This window comes from Canis aureus, chromosome 22 (genome assembly GCF_053574225.1).
Source record: "Canis aureus isolate CA01 chromosome 22, VMU_Caureus_v.1.0, whole genome shotgun sequence".
In the NCBI taxonomy this organism is placed as follows: Eukaryota; Metazoa; Chordata; class Mammalia; order Carnivora; family Canidae; genus Canis; species Canis aureus.
Window position 1 is genome coordinate 49,004,100 of NC_135632.1, and position 13,364 is coordinate 49,017,463.

At 45.6% G+C, this 13,364-nt stretch overlaps 1 protein-coding gene across 1 annotated transcript in view; it reads right to left on the bottom strand.

The window, feature by feature from the left end:
* Positions 1–5,840: 5,840 nt before the first annotated feature.
* Positions 5,841–13,364, bottom strand: part of SUSD5 (sushi domain containing 5) — a 51,315-nt gene continuing 43,791 nt past the window's right edge. The window contains exon 5 of the mRNA XM_077866070.1: positions 5,841–9,926. Coding sequence (XP_077722196.1) covers positions 8,620–9,926 — 1,307 coding nt within the window. The 3' untranslated portion in view covers positions 5,841–8,619. The remainder of the gene's footprint in view (positions 9,927–13,364) is intronic.

Consider the following 13,364-nt stretch of genomic DNA (forward strand, 5'->3'; position numbering starts at 1 on the left):
AGGGATGCAAATCTCAGGGAAAAGCATTCCAGGCAGAGGGAACCGCATAAGCAATGCTATACAGTGAGAACATGCTCAGTGTGGTGAGGGAATAGCAAAGAGGCCATGGAGATGAGTGGGCAAGGGGAAGAATGGAAGGAGATAAGGCTAGTGCAGTGTACGTACATGGGGTGGGAGAGAGAGCAGATGGCTTAGGCTGTGTAAGGGCTTTGGCTCCTTCTCTGAGTGAAATGGGAGCCTTTGGAAGGTTTGGGCAGAGGAATGCCTTGATTGACTGGATTCTTCCAGTTGCCATATTGTGAGCAAGGGCGGAGCAGGGATAGCAGGCAAAGGAAGTGTTGGCTTGAACCTGAGCCATCACAATGGAGATGGTGAGAAGTGGCCAAATGGTAGGCTTGTTTTGAAAGCAGAGCTAGTAGGATTTGGTGACAATTGGGTGTGGAGCATAAGAGAAAGGGGTTAATGGTGACCTCAAGGTTTTTGGCCAGAGTAGCTGGAAGGATGGAGTTGCCATTTTTTAAATTAATTAATTAATTAATTAATTAATTAATTTTTTTTTGGAGTTGCCATTTACTGAGTGTAGGGAAGTTGGTTGCGGGTGGTAGGTATTTGGTGTCAAGCAGGCTCCCTGAGGCCGGGATGGGAGGTTCAGGCTGCAAATAAAATTTGAGAGTATTCTCAGATCAAGTCTTCAACAGAGCCTGAAACAGGGATCCAAGTGTGGTTTATTGTGAGGGCACATTCAGAAGAAATCTGTGAAGGCCTCCATTAGTCAGCTAGTGATTGTCTGTCCCTTGGGGGGCAGGGGTGGACCTTGGAAGACAAGTAGCTCGATAATTGAGGGCAGTTCTCCGGCAAAAGGACAGAAGGACTGTGGACCACTGGCAGGGGATAGACACAGTGAGGGACTGGGATGGGGATGTGGGTCTCAGTTCTGTGAAGGGGTCTGGGAGGGAATTCTACGTCATGTCTCTCCCCATCCCCTGCTGGATCATCAGCATGTACATTGTGTGTAAAGCCATGAGTCTGGATGGGGTCATGTAGATGGAATGTGTATTTTAAGAAGCAAGAGAAGAGGGTCAAGGTCAGAGCTCTGGGGCTCTCTGGGAAATGAGAAACCTACCAAAGAGACTAGAAGGAGCCACCGTTGAGGTTGGAGAAAACCCAGGAAAGTGGTGTTTTGGAATGTGAGTTCTCTTTTTTCAACCTTGTTCCCTCCTCCAATAAGCCACTTGGTCTGGGGAAGGAGGCTGAGGGGACTAGGACAGCCTTTGGGAGACAGGACTTCTCTTACAGGCATGGAAAGGAATGAAGGGAGATAGAATTTGGGGGTCATTAATATGATGGTGAGTAATTAGGGGTGGCAAACTCATATATTTTTGGTTTCCCAGGCTTCTTCCCCCTCCTCCCACCGCCCCATCTCACCAGTCTAAGCTCTGGGAATGCCCTTCTATTCCTGGGAACACCCTTCTGTTCCTCCTTCTGCACCATTCTGCTCCCCATCCCTTTCTCTTTAGAGCACCTCCTCTTTTACCTGCACAAGAATCCTCCTGTCATGTTCTCCTTCTGGGGCACTGACAATAAGCTACTACTGTCTTGCCCTACCTACGGAGCCTACTCTCTGGGTAGGCCATATGGCCAAGGCGTCAGTGTGATTGGCATTGTGGTGGCCACACTTGTGTCCACAGCAGCCCCCAGTCAGGGCATGACTTAGATCCTACTGGCTTCCACCCACGGTCATGGGATCCTCCTCCTTCCCTTGCCCTGCTCTCCGCTCCACCAGCAGGGAGGAGGGTCATAGGGCAGGTCTCTACAGTAGAGAGGAACCCAGTGAGTGGCCACCCTGGCCTAGACGCCCAAGTCCATGGAGATGGTACACCTGGCAGCCATTTAACTCAGCAGGGAGCTCCTGGCTACAGCTGTCCCTCCCAGTTGTGTGAGAACAGCCAAGGACACCAACATGGGACCAGGCTGGGTTGGGTAGTCTGATCCCCTCCAATTCTTTGTGCCCTGCAGACCTTCCATTTGGTCCTCTTCCTTGAGCCTGGGCTGAGCTCTTTGTGGATGATGTTGCTCCACACATGATTGAGTGGTGGTGGTGGTAGAAGGGGTCCTTATTTACTCACTGAACTTGACGCCTCTTTACAGGGGTGGCAGGGTGGTTGAAAAGCACCTCCGCCCCGATCCTGGCAATGCCCCTGAGGAAGAAGCCCTGGGAGCAGTATGGTCAACATTGTCAGCACTTTGCTTGGATTGGAAGCTATGGGACTGGGTTACTAATCTTTTTATTCCAAAGGAAACCAAACCAATCTTTAAAAAAAAAAAAAAAGGTGGGCCAATTCCTCCAAACCTACCATGAAACCCAGTATGCAGACCACATTCAACAACCTCAACCCAGCACCTCCCTGAGTGTGTTTCTTGGAAGAGCCTAGAAGATTCCTGGATTGAGACTTCATGGGTTCAGCATTAGTTGGGCCTGTCTTTTGAAAAACAACAACAAAAAAAAACCCCACATTTTTAAGCTTTGCAGAAGTTTCCAGACCTAGCCTTAGGTGTCCTTCGACTCATTTCCATAGAGGGCAGCAGGGAGGTGACCCCCCACGGGGATGGGGCCATCTGTCTAGTCATCTTGCCATGTGGGTAGCCCAGGGAGGTGGCATCCTCTGGGAAGGGCTGCCCACCGTGACCCCAGGAATGTTCAGTGTCTACACTAACTGGAGCGCTGAGGGAGGCCTGTATAGATAGACACAGGTTTAAAAGAGACTAATTGAAATTTCTCTCATACCATATTCAACGATGTACCTTGACCTCTGAGCTTCGAGCCACTCTAATGATGGCCCTAACCTGTTATGCCCACCCCTGGGACCCAGGAGAGCTGCTGGGCATGCTGGCCACGAAGGCTGCCTTAGGAAATGAGGCTTTTAGGAGTTCTTACTCAGGGAATTTTAGGAGAACAAACATTTTATTGAACCAAACTCGGTGGCAAACAGAAATGATCTGTTAGATTGTCAATGGGGAAGGGTTTATTATGACTGCTGGTGGAATAAACAGTGGCTGGTTTCTGCCAACATTTATGGAAATAATGTTTTTAAGTTTTAAATGTGAGCTGTAAACCTAAGCTACTTCAGGGTTGTTGTTTTTTTTTTTTTTTTTTTTTAATTCAATACTGAAACTGTGGGGGGAAAGGTGGGTTGGTGCCAGAAAAAACATTCTCATTTAATAGTGTTTGCACATGGAACTGCTACCCAGTTTGTAGCGAGGCCCTGAGAAAAACCCACAACTAATCCTTCATCACAGCTGTCTGTGCTCTTGATCATCTGCCATCCTCCGAACAGCGACTTCTTTTTTCTGGTGACTGCAGGCTTGAATGACCTAGTGTGGAGAGTTTAAGCTATATACAAGGGGGGGGTGGCGAGAAAGGAACCTCAAATAAGCCTCAGCCAAAGGTTTTGTGCATAGGACTTCCTGTGCCGGCAGCCAGGGGCAGGGCTGTTCCCCACCCTGTCCCTGCAGTGTCTCCCCGAGACGGAGGACATCGCAACAGCCAGCTTTGCCTTGCCTGACCCACTCCTGTCCCTGCACCGAGTCAGGAGCACTGTGGTTTTTTCCACACTTGGGTGCTTCTCCCTCCACCTCCAGGCCAGGTGTGGGAGCAGTTGACCCCCAGCACCAATCACTGCCCCCCAGGGGCCTCTCCCCAAATATCTGGCTTTGGTGGCTTGCTGAATGAACGTGTTGGCTCACTATTCTCTTGGAGCCAATGCAGTAGGATGCTGGTGGCCCACTTTATAAGAAAAGAATAAGAAGGAAATAAGCAATTTGGCCAAGAGGTACAGGATCACTTGGTTTTGAGGAGGCCAGACTATAAACACTGTTGCCAATGTCTCACTGCCCTCCCCTCCCTCGGCCAGGGCAGTATGTAATCTCACTCTTACAGGAAATAAGAACTTGGAAAGTTATTGAAAACAAAGATTTTTTTTTTTTAAAGAAAATCACATTAAACGTTTTATTTTGCTTATTTTCTACTGTTTTGTCTACTGGGTGAACCTGAGCCACACCCAGTCATTTGAGGATGCCGTTGTAAGGAGCTCTGTTTTCTCAGGTCCCTGAGATTTCTAACAGCTGTCCAGCAAAGCAGAACCCTTATTCTGAGGACTCTGGGATCTTCCTCAGCAGAGGGGGATCCTTGCTAGCCTCACGGGCTGAGCACCTTTTCAGGAGATAGGGGCTCATTCCTCTTCCCAGGAATGTTCTCTTTTAGAGGAGATCTGGGATTCCACTTGGAAAAACATTTGGGATCCAGGGCTTACTTTTGATCTAAAGAGCTGGTTGGTCCCTTGCTGCCAACATCTGAGAAGTGATCAAACAAGGACCAAAACACCATCAAGGATGACCGCTAACAGCTTCCGTGCTCTGTGCATGTCACTGAAGGGCCAGAAAGGAGACAAAGAGCAGAGGAAGCAGGTGCAAGGAGTGAGGGAGCAGTGAGGGCAGGGAGGCGTGGAGAGTTCAAACAGCAGCCGTGTGAGGACAGGTAGGGGACACGGGCATGGTGTTGGAACTGGCCCAAGAATCCCCAGGATGCAGCGGAGAAGCATGGCATGAGGAGGCGTGGAGATGCAGGGGATCAGAGCTTTCGAAGCCTGGTGTGGGCATGAAATGCTCTGAATTGGGGTGTGAGGGAGACCAGCCTTAGCCTGATCCCATGGGAACTCAGGAGCACAGATTCTACCCAGAACTGTCCCACCCGGAGGCAGGGAGGCAGGCCTCGGGTATGCCCATGCCAGTCGTAGCTCCAGGCTGCCCTGGGGGGTACAGGTGGCTCTTACTCCTGGGTGAGGAACTCCCATGGGGCTGAAGGCCATCCTCTGGATGAGAAGGCATTTTTGAGCATTTTAGCAGCCACCATGCAGGGTAGCTGGAGGATGGGTTCACGTGCAGAGTGAAGGGGATCTGGGTGGGGCACAACTGTGTCCATGACATTGGGTAACGGGGGAGGCATGGACGGCCTCCTGGTGGTCACAGAAGTATAAGGGGACATCAGGCAGATGGGATCAGTGCTGATGTTCTCTGAGCTTGATTGCTCCATTTGTCTCTCCAGATTTCTTTTTCAGCCTGTCCTGGGCCCCAGGGGCTTGGCCCTTATGGTCGACACTGTCTGGGCTCCTTATCCTTTGGTTTTGGGATTGCCACTGGGATGTGCTGGCAAGAGATCGCAGGGAGGACCCTGCTTCCTTCAGGCTACATTTGGATGGTGGCTGTGTTCTGCTTGAGGCCAGACGTTTTTGTCGTGAAGCTCTCTTTCCGGTCCCCTAAGAGCCCTGCACCCCTCACTGTTTCTGTTAACCGTGCCCACACTTTTATGACTAGTCTCTACATCTCTCTTGAATCATCCCTCTGAGTGTCTGATCAGGAGGAGGATAATCAGCCCTGGGCTCTACTTCTTGCACGTCCCTGGCACACCCAGCACCCAGCACTCTATTAAAAGCAGAGTCTGAGTCAGCAGGTCTGGGAGGGGCCTGGGATTCTGCATTCCTAGCAAGCTGCCAAGTCCTGCCTGTGCCCCTGGCCCAGGAGCCACACTGACAATTGAACCTGGGCCTTTTGTCAGAGTGAAGCGTATGGTCTTTGGTTGAGGGGAGGAAGAAGGAGGGAGGCAGGAGGAGGGGCAGGAGCTCCGCAGACATCCCTGAAATCCTGCTGCAAGAGCGAACAGGGCTGAGACTCCGAGAGGGTGGTCTTGGAGCAAATATGAACGCACAAATTTTGAGATTACTAGAGAAACTTATTTTTTTAAACCATCATGATGTAACCCAGATACAAGATACATTTAGCAACTGTTTGGGGAAATAATTATTTATTTTAAAGATCTCAGAAGCTTTGTGTTAATGGACCACACAACCCTCAATTTTCATTAACATTAAACGTTTACCAGTCTTAAGACACGCATAATGACATATAATTTAGGTTTACAATGTTTTAATCATTCCCCTTCCATATGCATTTTTAGATCCTATAACATTAATTTAGATGGAAGCAAACCAATAAAAACTTAAAAACTGATGTGTTGGGTTTGTTTTCATGTAGTTCATATCTATGAAATAATACATGTATTAATGCATCTGTAATAAATTTATTAATACATTTGTATTATCATTACCTATTTTTGTATTGGTATTAAGTCAGTGTTCTTGGATTATTACATAATAATAGTCGAGTAACACAATCCCAATGTTGAGATGGAGGTTATTTTATATAGTTAAAGATAGAAAAGTTATCTTGTAATAGATTAGAAAAGAATCTAATTTATAAATATATAGTCTCTGGCACTTATTCTGTAGTGTTTTGCTTTGGCTACATGCAGAAAGTGTTTCAGTCTTATTCTAGATTTCATCTGACCCACAGATATTCCATCTGGTAGCTTCAGGCCTTCATTTTACCCCATAATGGGAGTAGGGTCTTTGATTTTGCTGCACTGCCTTTATAGCTACTAAGCCTATGATTTTTCCAAAGCTTGTACCAAGAAGAGGTGGCAGGGTGGAAAACGTGTTGTGCGAATTCCTTTTTCCTTAGGTAAAACACCATTACCAGTTTTTCAGTTGTGAAGATCAGGATCTCTCTCATGCCCCATAAAACCACTTTAGACACTTTGTGTCTTAAAATCAATGTACGGGCTTCATCACTTTTTACCACTGAAGACTACTTCCAAGAAGATGACTCATATTATAAAAATAATCATGTGTTTCATTTCTGTGCCAATGCATATGAGGCCAGTGGAGATGGCACTTCGGCAGCTTCCGGTGCTGCCACAGGTGCGTGTAGTGATGCCTGACTTGGTGCAAGGCAAGCCACAGGTGTTACTCATCATCTTCTGTGCCTCTAGGGCCTCCGCTGGTTCAAAGCTCACAGTTTATATTACATTTATATTATAAAGTGTGCTTTGGAATCACCTGGAGGACTCCTTAAAACGCGGATGGCTCAGCCCTGCCCCCAGGACTTCTGCTTCATGGTGAGTTGATTGCTGGTCTGAGGACCATGCTCTGAGAACCACGGCTGTAAACAGTGCATGCTGAGCCATCATAAGAGGATCCAGATGCTATGAGATGGGTTGCTCAGTAGTCAGGAGGAGTCCATCCTGAATTCATGCTGTTTCCATGGAGCTCCCAGTTGCCACAAGAGTACAGAAGAGGTCAGCACATAGCATTTCATATTCCTTTTTAATTCCTCTGCTTTCTCATTGAATAGGTGCCCATACTTGATATCCCAGTCCTTGGCCCTCCTACAACTTTATTTTCCTCCCATGTCATTCCCTCTTACTTGGGTTCAAAAAAATGATTAATCATGAAAGAGAAAACCAAGTACTGAGTTTTGTTAGTTTAACAAAAAAATTCTATGACATTGTTAGGCACAGACTGGTCAAGGACAAGTAGCCCACTGCTTCTAAAAGAAAATGCTGCTTACTGGTACAAAACTAACCATGTTTTAAATTTATTTTTTAAAAGATTTATTTATTCATTTGGGAGAGAGAGTGAGCGAGCATGTGCTTATTTATTCTTTTGAGAGGAAGAGAGATAATAATCCTCAAGCAGACCCGCTGCCGAACATGGAACCCGATGTGATATGGGGCTCAATCCCAGGACCCTGAGACCATGACTTGAGCCGAAATCAAGAGTCAGATGCTCAACTGACTGAGACACTTAGACACCCCCAAAACTAACCGCATGTTTTTAGAAAAACAATAGTCTGTCCTACAAAATGGAGGGAACAAAGATGGATATGTCCTGCTACTCCTCACCTCCCCCCCCCCAACAAAACATCAGTCCTAAATTCTTTCCAATTTCTTTTTTTTCCCCTCCAATTTTAACTATTAAAAAGAAACCTCAAGGGTCACTGGGTGGCTCAGTCAATTGAACATCTGCCTTTGGCTCAGGTCATGATCTCAGGGTCCTGGGATTGAGTCCCATGTCGGGCTCTCTGCTCAGTGGGGAGCCTGCTTCTCCCTCTCCCTCTCCCTCTCTCAAAAAAATAAATAAATAAATAAAATCTTTAAAAAAATAAAAAGGAAATAAAAAGAAATTCCAAAGCTTCTAGATTATGCCCTGGTTCTTGGTTCATTTGCCCTTACAACATCACAACATTAAAAGGAAATAACCCCTTATTTTGCTGTGTCCCACCCCCAACAATTAAATATCTACATCCTAAATAACACTGCTCTCAAATGCTCAGTTTATCACACTTTTTCTAAAAATTTCAGGTCGTGGAGTCATTCTTTTTTTTTTTTTTTTTTCTTAAAACAAGGAAAAGAAGATGAAGTGAGAGGTGAGTTTTGAACTCACACTGGAATGAGGGCCTGAGCACAGGTCTGGGATTAGCACAATACAGTCCAGAGCAGTTGGTTAAGGAGATATTGATGTGTGTGATGATGCCACCAAAGCCTTCTTATCCTACTGGGTGCCTCCAGAGACACTTCTTGGCCTATAGAACAAAGACCTGAGAAAAATAAAGACAAGCCCTACTCCACCTGTTTCATGCTCTAGTGAATTATCAGTGTTTATCAATGAGACATGGCACAGTTTATTTCCTCCTAAGTGGCTTTGGGAGAGCCTGCTCTGAAGGTGGCTAGACCTTCTCCATTTCAATCTGCTGGTGGTAGTGCCGAGCCTGCCGCTGGCCAATGTTCAGCTTGTACACAGAGCTCTTGTGCTGGCACTTACGGTGGCCCCACACTGCCCCCACACCTGCCAGGAGCAGCAGCAGACACAGGACGGTGACAATGGCAGCAATGACAGGGCCTCTGCTGAGGCTGGGACACCTATCCCCTATACATGGTTCCACAGTTGGAAGAAGCTCCTCATTTGTACCTGGGCCAGGGCTTTCCTGTCCCAAGAAGTCCTCAGACAGCAGGTATGGGAAACTATCCTGGACCTCAGGAGCAACGGTTTCCACTGGAGTTTGCGTGGCCGCCATGACAGTTGAGGGAATGTGATTCAGCATCTGCTGGACAGCAGTTGTTACTGTCTCCAGGGTAGCGCTGATGAGTTCATAGGGTAGGGTGGCCATAGGAGACTTCTCTGTGGCAAACCTCCAAGCCACGGTTGACTGGTACTTGGTCAAGTCATCATCTCCCTTGCTGGGACTCTCAGTCTCAGATACATTTTTTGGTCTGAGAGCCAAAGCTTCCATATCTAGTGTTTGAGATGGAAGAACTGAACTACGGGTCATGTCCTCACTTGGTGTGAAGGTGGTATTCCTGGGCTTCTTAACTTCTACAGGAATGGGCTGATTAGTAGAAGTAACTAGAACCATTTCTTCCACCCCTACTGACCCATCTCCCTTATCCCCATCTTCTTCCTCTTCCTCCTCTTCTGCCTCTATCTTCCTCCAAGCCCCATCGGTCACAGGGTAGCCATCTAACCAGGACTCATCACTGCTGCTCACCATTGGGTCCCCTCTCCTGCTGGCAGTCCTGCCCACCAATGGCCCCGTGTGACCATCAGTGCTGCTATAGATCACCTTGGCTTCAGGTCCACTTGGAGCCAGTGTTAGGCTACTGTGGTTATCTCTAGCTGGAAACTGCTTTTTGGTGCTATCATTCATCTCCTTCTCCTGCTCAGGCTTGTGGAAGTTCTCAGGAGGAAACCAGAGCAAGTATTTCTGGTTTAGTTGGGATCCTGGCACATCTGTGGGGACACTGCTTCCTGCGATGGACAAGCCTGTAGTTGGCACAAAGGCTGTATCCTGGGCTATGTTTTTTCTCCCCACAGAAATGGAGACCAGATGGTCCTGTTTTGGAGCATCCTCAGATGCCTCTCCTGGACCTTTGTCCTCCTCTGCCTTTGTCTGGGAGTCCTCCGTGAGCTCTCTGAATGACACAGATCGGTCATCAGGGAAATTATCTTCATAGTCAATATGTGCCTCAGCCACATCTGGAAGGAGAGAAGGAAAAACCTCATTAGGTCCGAGGTCACAGAGCCAGCAGGGTAGAATATAAGAAAAGGAAATAAAGAGCATCAGGACTGGAAAAGATGACATAAAGCTGTCATTTATAGAAGATATGACTGTGTATCACAGACAAACCCAAAGAATAAAAACTGTTACAATTAATATATGGGTTTCTCAAGGACACTGGATCTTTCATCGATGTAAAATATCAACTGTATTTCTATATACCAGCAATACACAGATATAAAAATTTTAAAAGACACCATTTGCCATAGCGTTAAAAAAAATCAAACACCTAGGAATAAAGCTAACAAAAGATATGCCAGATTTGAACATGGAATGATACAAAATATTGCCAAGCAAAATTAAAGACCTCACTAAATGAAGGGACACACATGGTCGTGTAATGGAAGGCTCACAACTGTTAAGCTGTCAACAGCTGTCAACTCTGTACAAACTGACCTACACAGATTTAAAACAACCTTAATAAAAATCTAAGGCATTGACAAACTGATGCTAAAATTTATGGAAATGCAAAGAACCAAGAAGATTTCTTGAAATCTAAAAAATTTCAAGATTTACTCTAAAACCGAGTTACTTTTAAGACTGTGGTAATGACACAAGGATACATAATTGGATTACATTAACTTTAGGAACTTCTGTTTATCAAAAGCTACCATAAAGAGAGTTAAAATGCAAGCCACAGACTTGAAGATGTTTGTGACACAATCTCCAAAGGCTCTATATCCAGAATTTATAAAGAACTCCTACAAATCAATACTAAATAAGCAGACAAGCCATCGAAAAGTTGGCAAGATACTTGAAATTGGCACATCACAAAAAAGACATCTAAGCGGTCATTAAACAGGAGTATAGGTACTCAACATCCTTAGTAATAGAGAAATGCTAACTACAGCCATAAAAACATGTCATGCCATCATACCACAATGGCTAAAATTAAGCCATTAATTAGTGTTAACAGATGTTATCAGTTAACTGATGACAAGACCTAATGTTAACTGATGATATCTAGTATTTGGGCACCAAAGGACATGCACAGAATGTTCATAATAATCAAAACCTGGAAATGATTCAAATGTTCGTTAACTGCAGAATTGACATAAATCACAGCATATTTGTATAAGGAAAACCTGTACATTAATGAAAATGAACCACTCATTGCTTCTGACAAGGATAGCAACACATCTCACAGCCATAATGTTGAGCAAAAGAAGCCAGACATAAAAGAACACACTTTGTGTGATTCTATTTACATAAAGCGCAAAACTAGGCAAAGCTAATCTATGATGTTAAAGGTCAGGTTGGTGGATAGAGAGAAGGGGTAATGACTAAGTCTGGGGACAAGCAGAGCTTTGGAGATCCTGCCAACATTCTACTTGACCTGTGTGGTGGCCAATTTCTTTGTTTCTTAAATGATAATTAATTGATCTATTCCCTTATGATGTATATGTATGTCACGTTTATTTTTTTTTAATTTTTATTTATTTATGATAGTCACAGAGAGAGAGAGAGAGAGGCAGAGACACAGGCAGAGGGAGAAGCAGGCTCCATGCACCGGGAGCCTGATGTGGGATTCGATCCCGGGTCTCCAGGATCGCGCCCTGGGCCAAAGGCAGGCGCCAAACCGCTGCGCCATCCAGGGATCCCCTGTATGTCACGTTTAATTAAAAATGCATCTTTTAGGGGTTCCTGGGTGGCTCAGTCAGTTAAGCCTCTGCCTTTGGCTCAGGTCATGATCCCAAGGTCCTAGGATCAAGCCCTACCTTGGGTTCCCTGATCAGCAGAGAGCCTGGTTCTCCCTCTCCCTCTGCTACCCCCTCCCCCCCCCCCCCCCCCCCCCCCGCTTGTGCTAGCTCCCTCTCTGTCCTTGTCAAAAAAAAAAAAAAAAGAAAAGAAAAAAGTATCTTTTGAAACAGATTTGCTCTTTGTAAGACAGCTTGAGACTATGCTGTGAAATGTCCTAAATCCTGCTGAGTGAGAATAAACAAAGAGCCCCACAGTTAGGACACCAAAATTTAAAGACAGTAGGTCAGGAAGGCTCAAGGAGCTGTGTTCTGGGAAAAGAGCAGCCCCACTGGGATTTCCCCATTCTCAATGGATGGAAGTCATACTTAATTATTAAAATAGAAAGCCTCCCTAGGGCTTTGATATAAGAAATAAGAAATATATGTTTAGTCTTTGCCTCTGGTTCCTGGTACAGAGCTCCTAAAACCATTGGAATTTCCTAAGCACTAGGAGTGATAAGAATATCTTTTGTTATTCGTAACAAACTCCTTTCAGCCTTACCTGAATTTATGCTAATCATGTGACCCCCTAGACAGCATCCAGATGGTTGGCTGCCAGAGGAACTAATCAATTGATCAGCCCCAGACTCTGACCTCGGAGGAGGGAGAAGGAGGTTGGAGGGAGAGTCAATCACCAAAGGCTACGGTTGAATCAATCGTGCCTCAATAACAAAATCTCCATAAACCCCCTAAACTACAGGGTTCAAAGAGCTTCTAGGTTGATGAATGCATCCATGTGCTGGGAGAGGAGCTCACCCCAATTTCATGGGACAGTTGCTCTTGTACTTGGGATCCTTCCAGACTTGCCCTTTATATCTCTATATCCAATTGTTCATCTGTACTCTTCATAATATCCTCTATAATAAATTGGTAAATGTAAGTTAAGTGCTCTCCTAAGTTCTGTGAGTCTTTCTAGCAAATTACTGAGTCTGAGAGGATGGTTGTGAGAGTCCCCAATTTAGAGCTAGTTGATCAGAATTATAGGAGGCTCAGGATGTAGAACTGGGGTCTGAAGTGGGTGCAGTCTGTGGGGCTGAGTGCTTAATCTATGGGGTCTGCACTAACTGAGTAGTTACTGTTAGCATTGAATTAAATGACAGGACACCCAGCTGGTGTCCAGAGATGGAGAATTGGCTGTTGGTGTGAGAAGTGTTCTGTGGGAAGAAATAGATCTTAGCAGTCTTTTCCCATTTCTCTTTGCAACTTGAAAAGCATAAATGCAAGGAGCTCCAGAACTAAGGTCTAGATGGAATGTGGAGGGGGCATGTGGTACATTCCTGGGCTCTGAAACTGGATTAGTGGGCATTTGGCTTATTTCTTACAAGACTCCAGATTTTGCTTCCTTAATGACTTGAGAGTTACAAATACATTTAAAAGTTCTTTCTGACCTGTTCCTAATATTTAAGCCCATTCACTTTACTTGTGTCTTCAGTCAAAAATGCAAAAACGGCAGATAACAAACGGACATCTCTGATAAATGTAAAATGCATGTCATATTTTACACTTCGAAAATGATAGCCAAGGGGCACCTGGCTGGCTCAGTCAATAGAGCATGTGACTCTTGATCTCACAGTTGTGAGTTTGAGCCTCACGTTGGGTGTAGAGGTTACCTAAAAA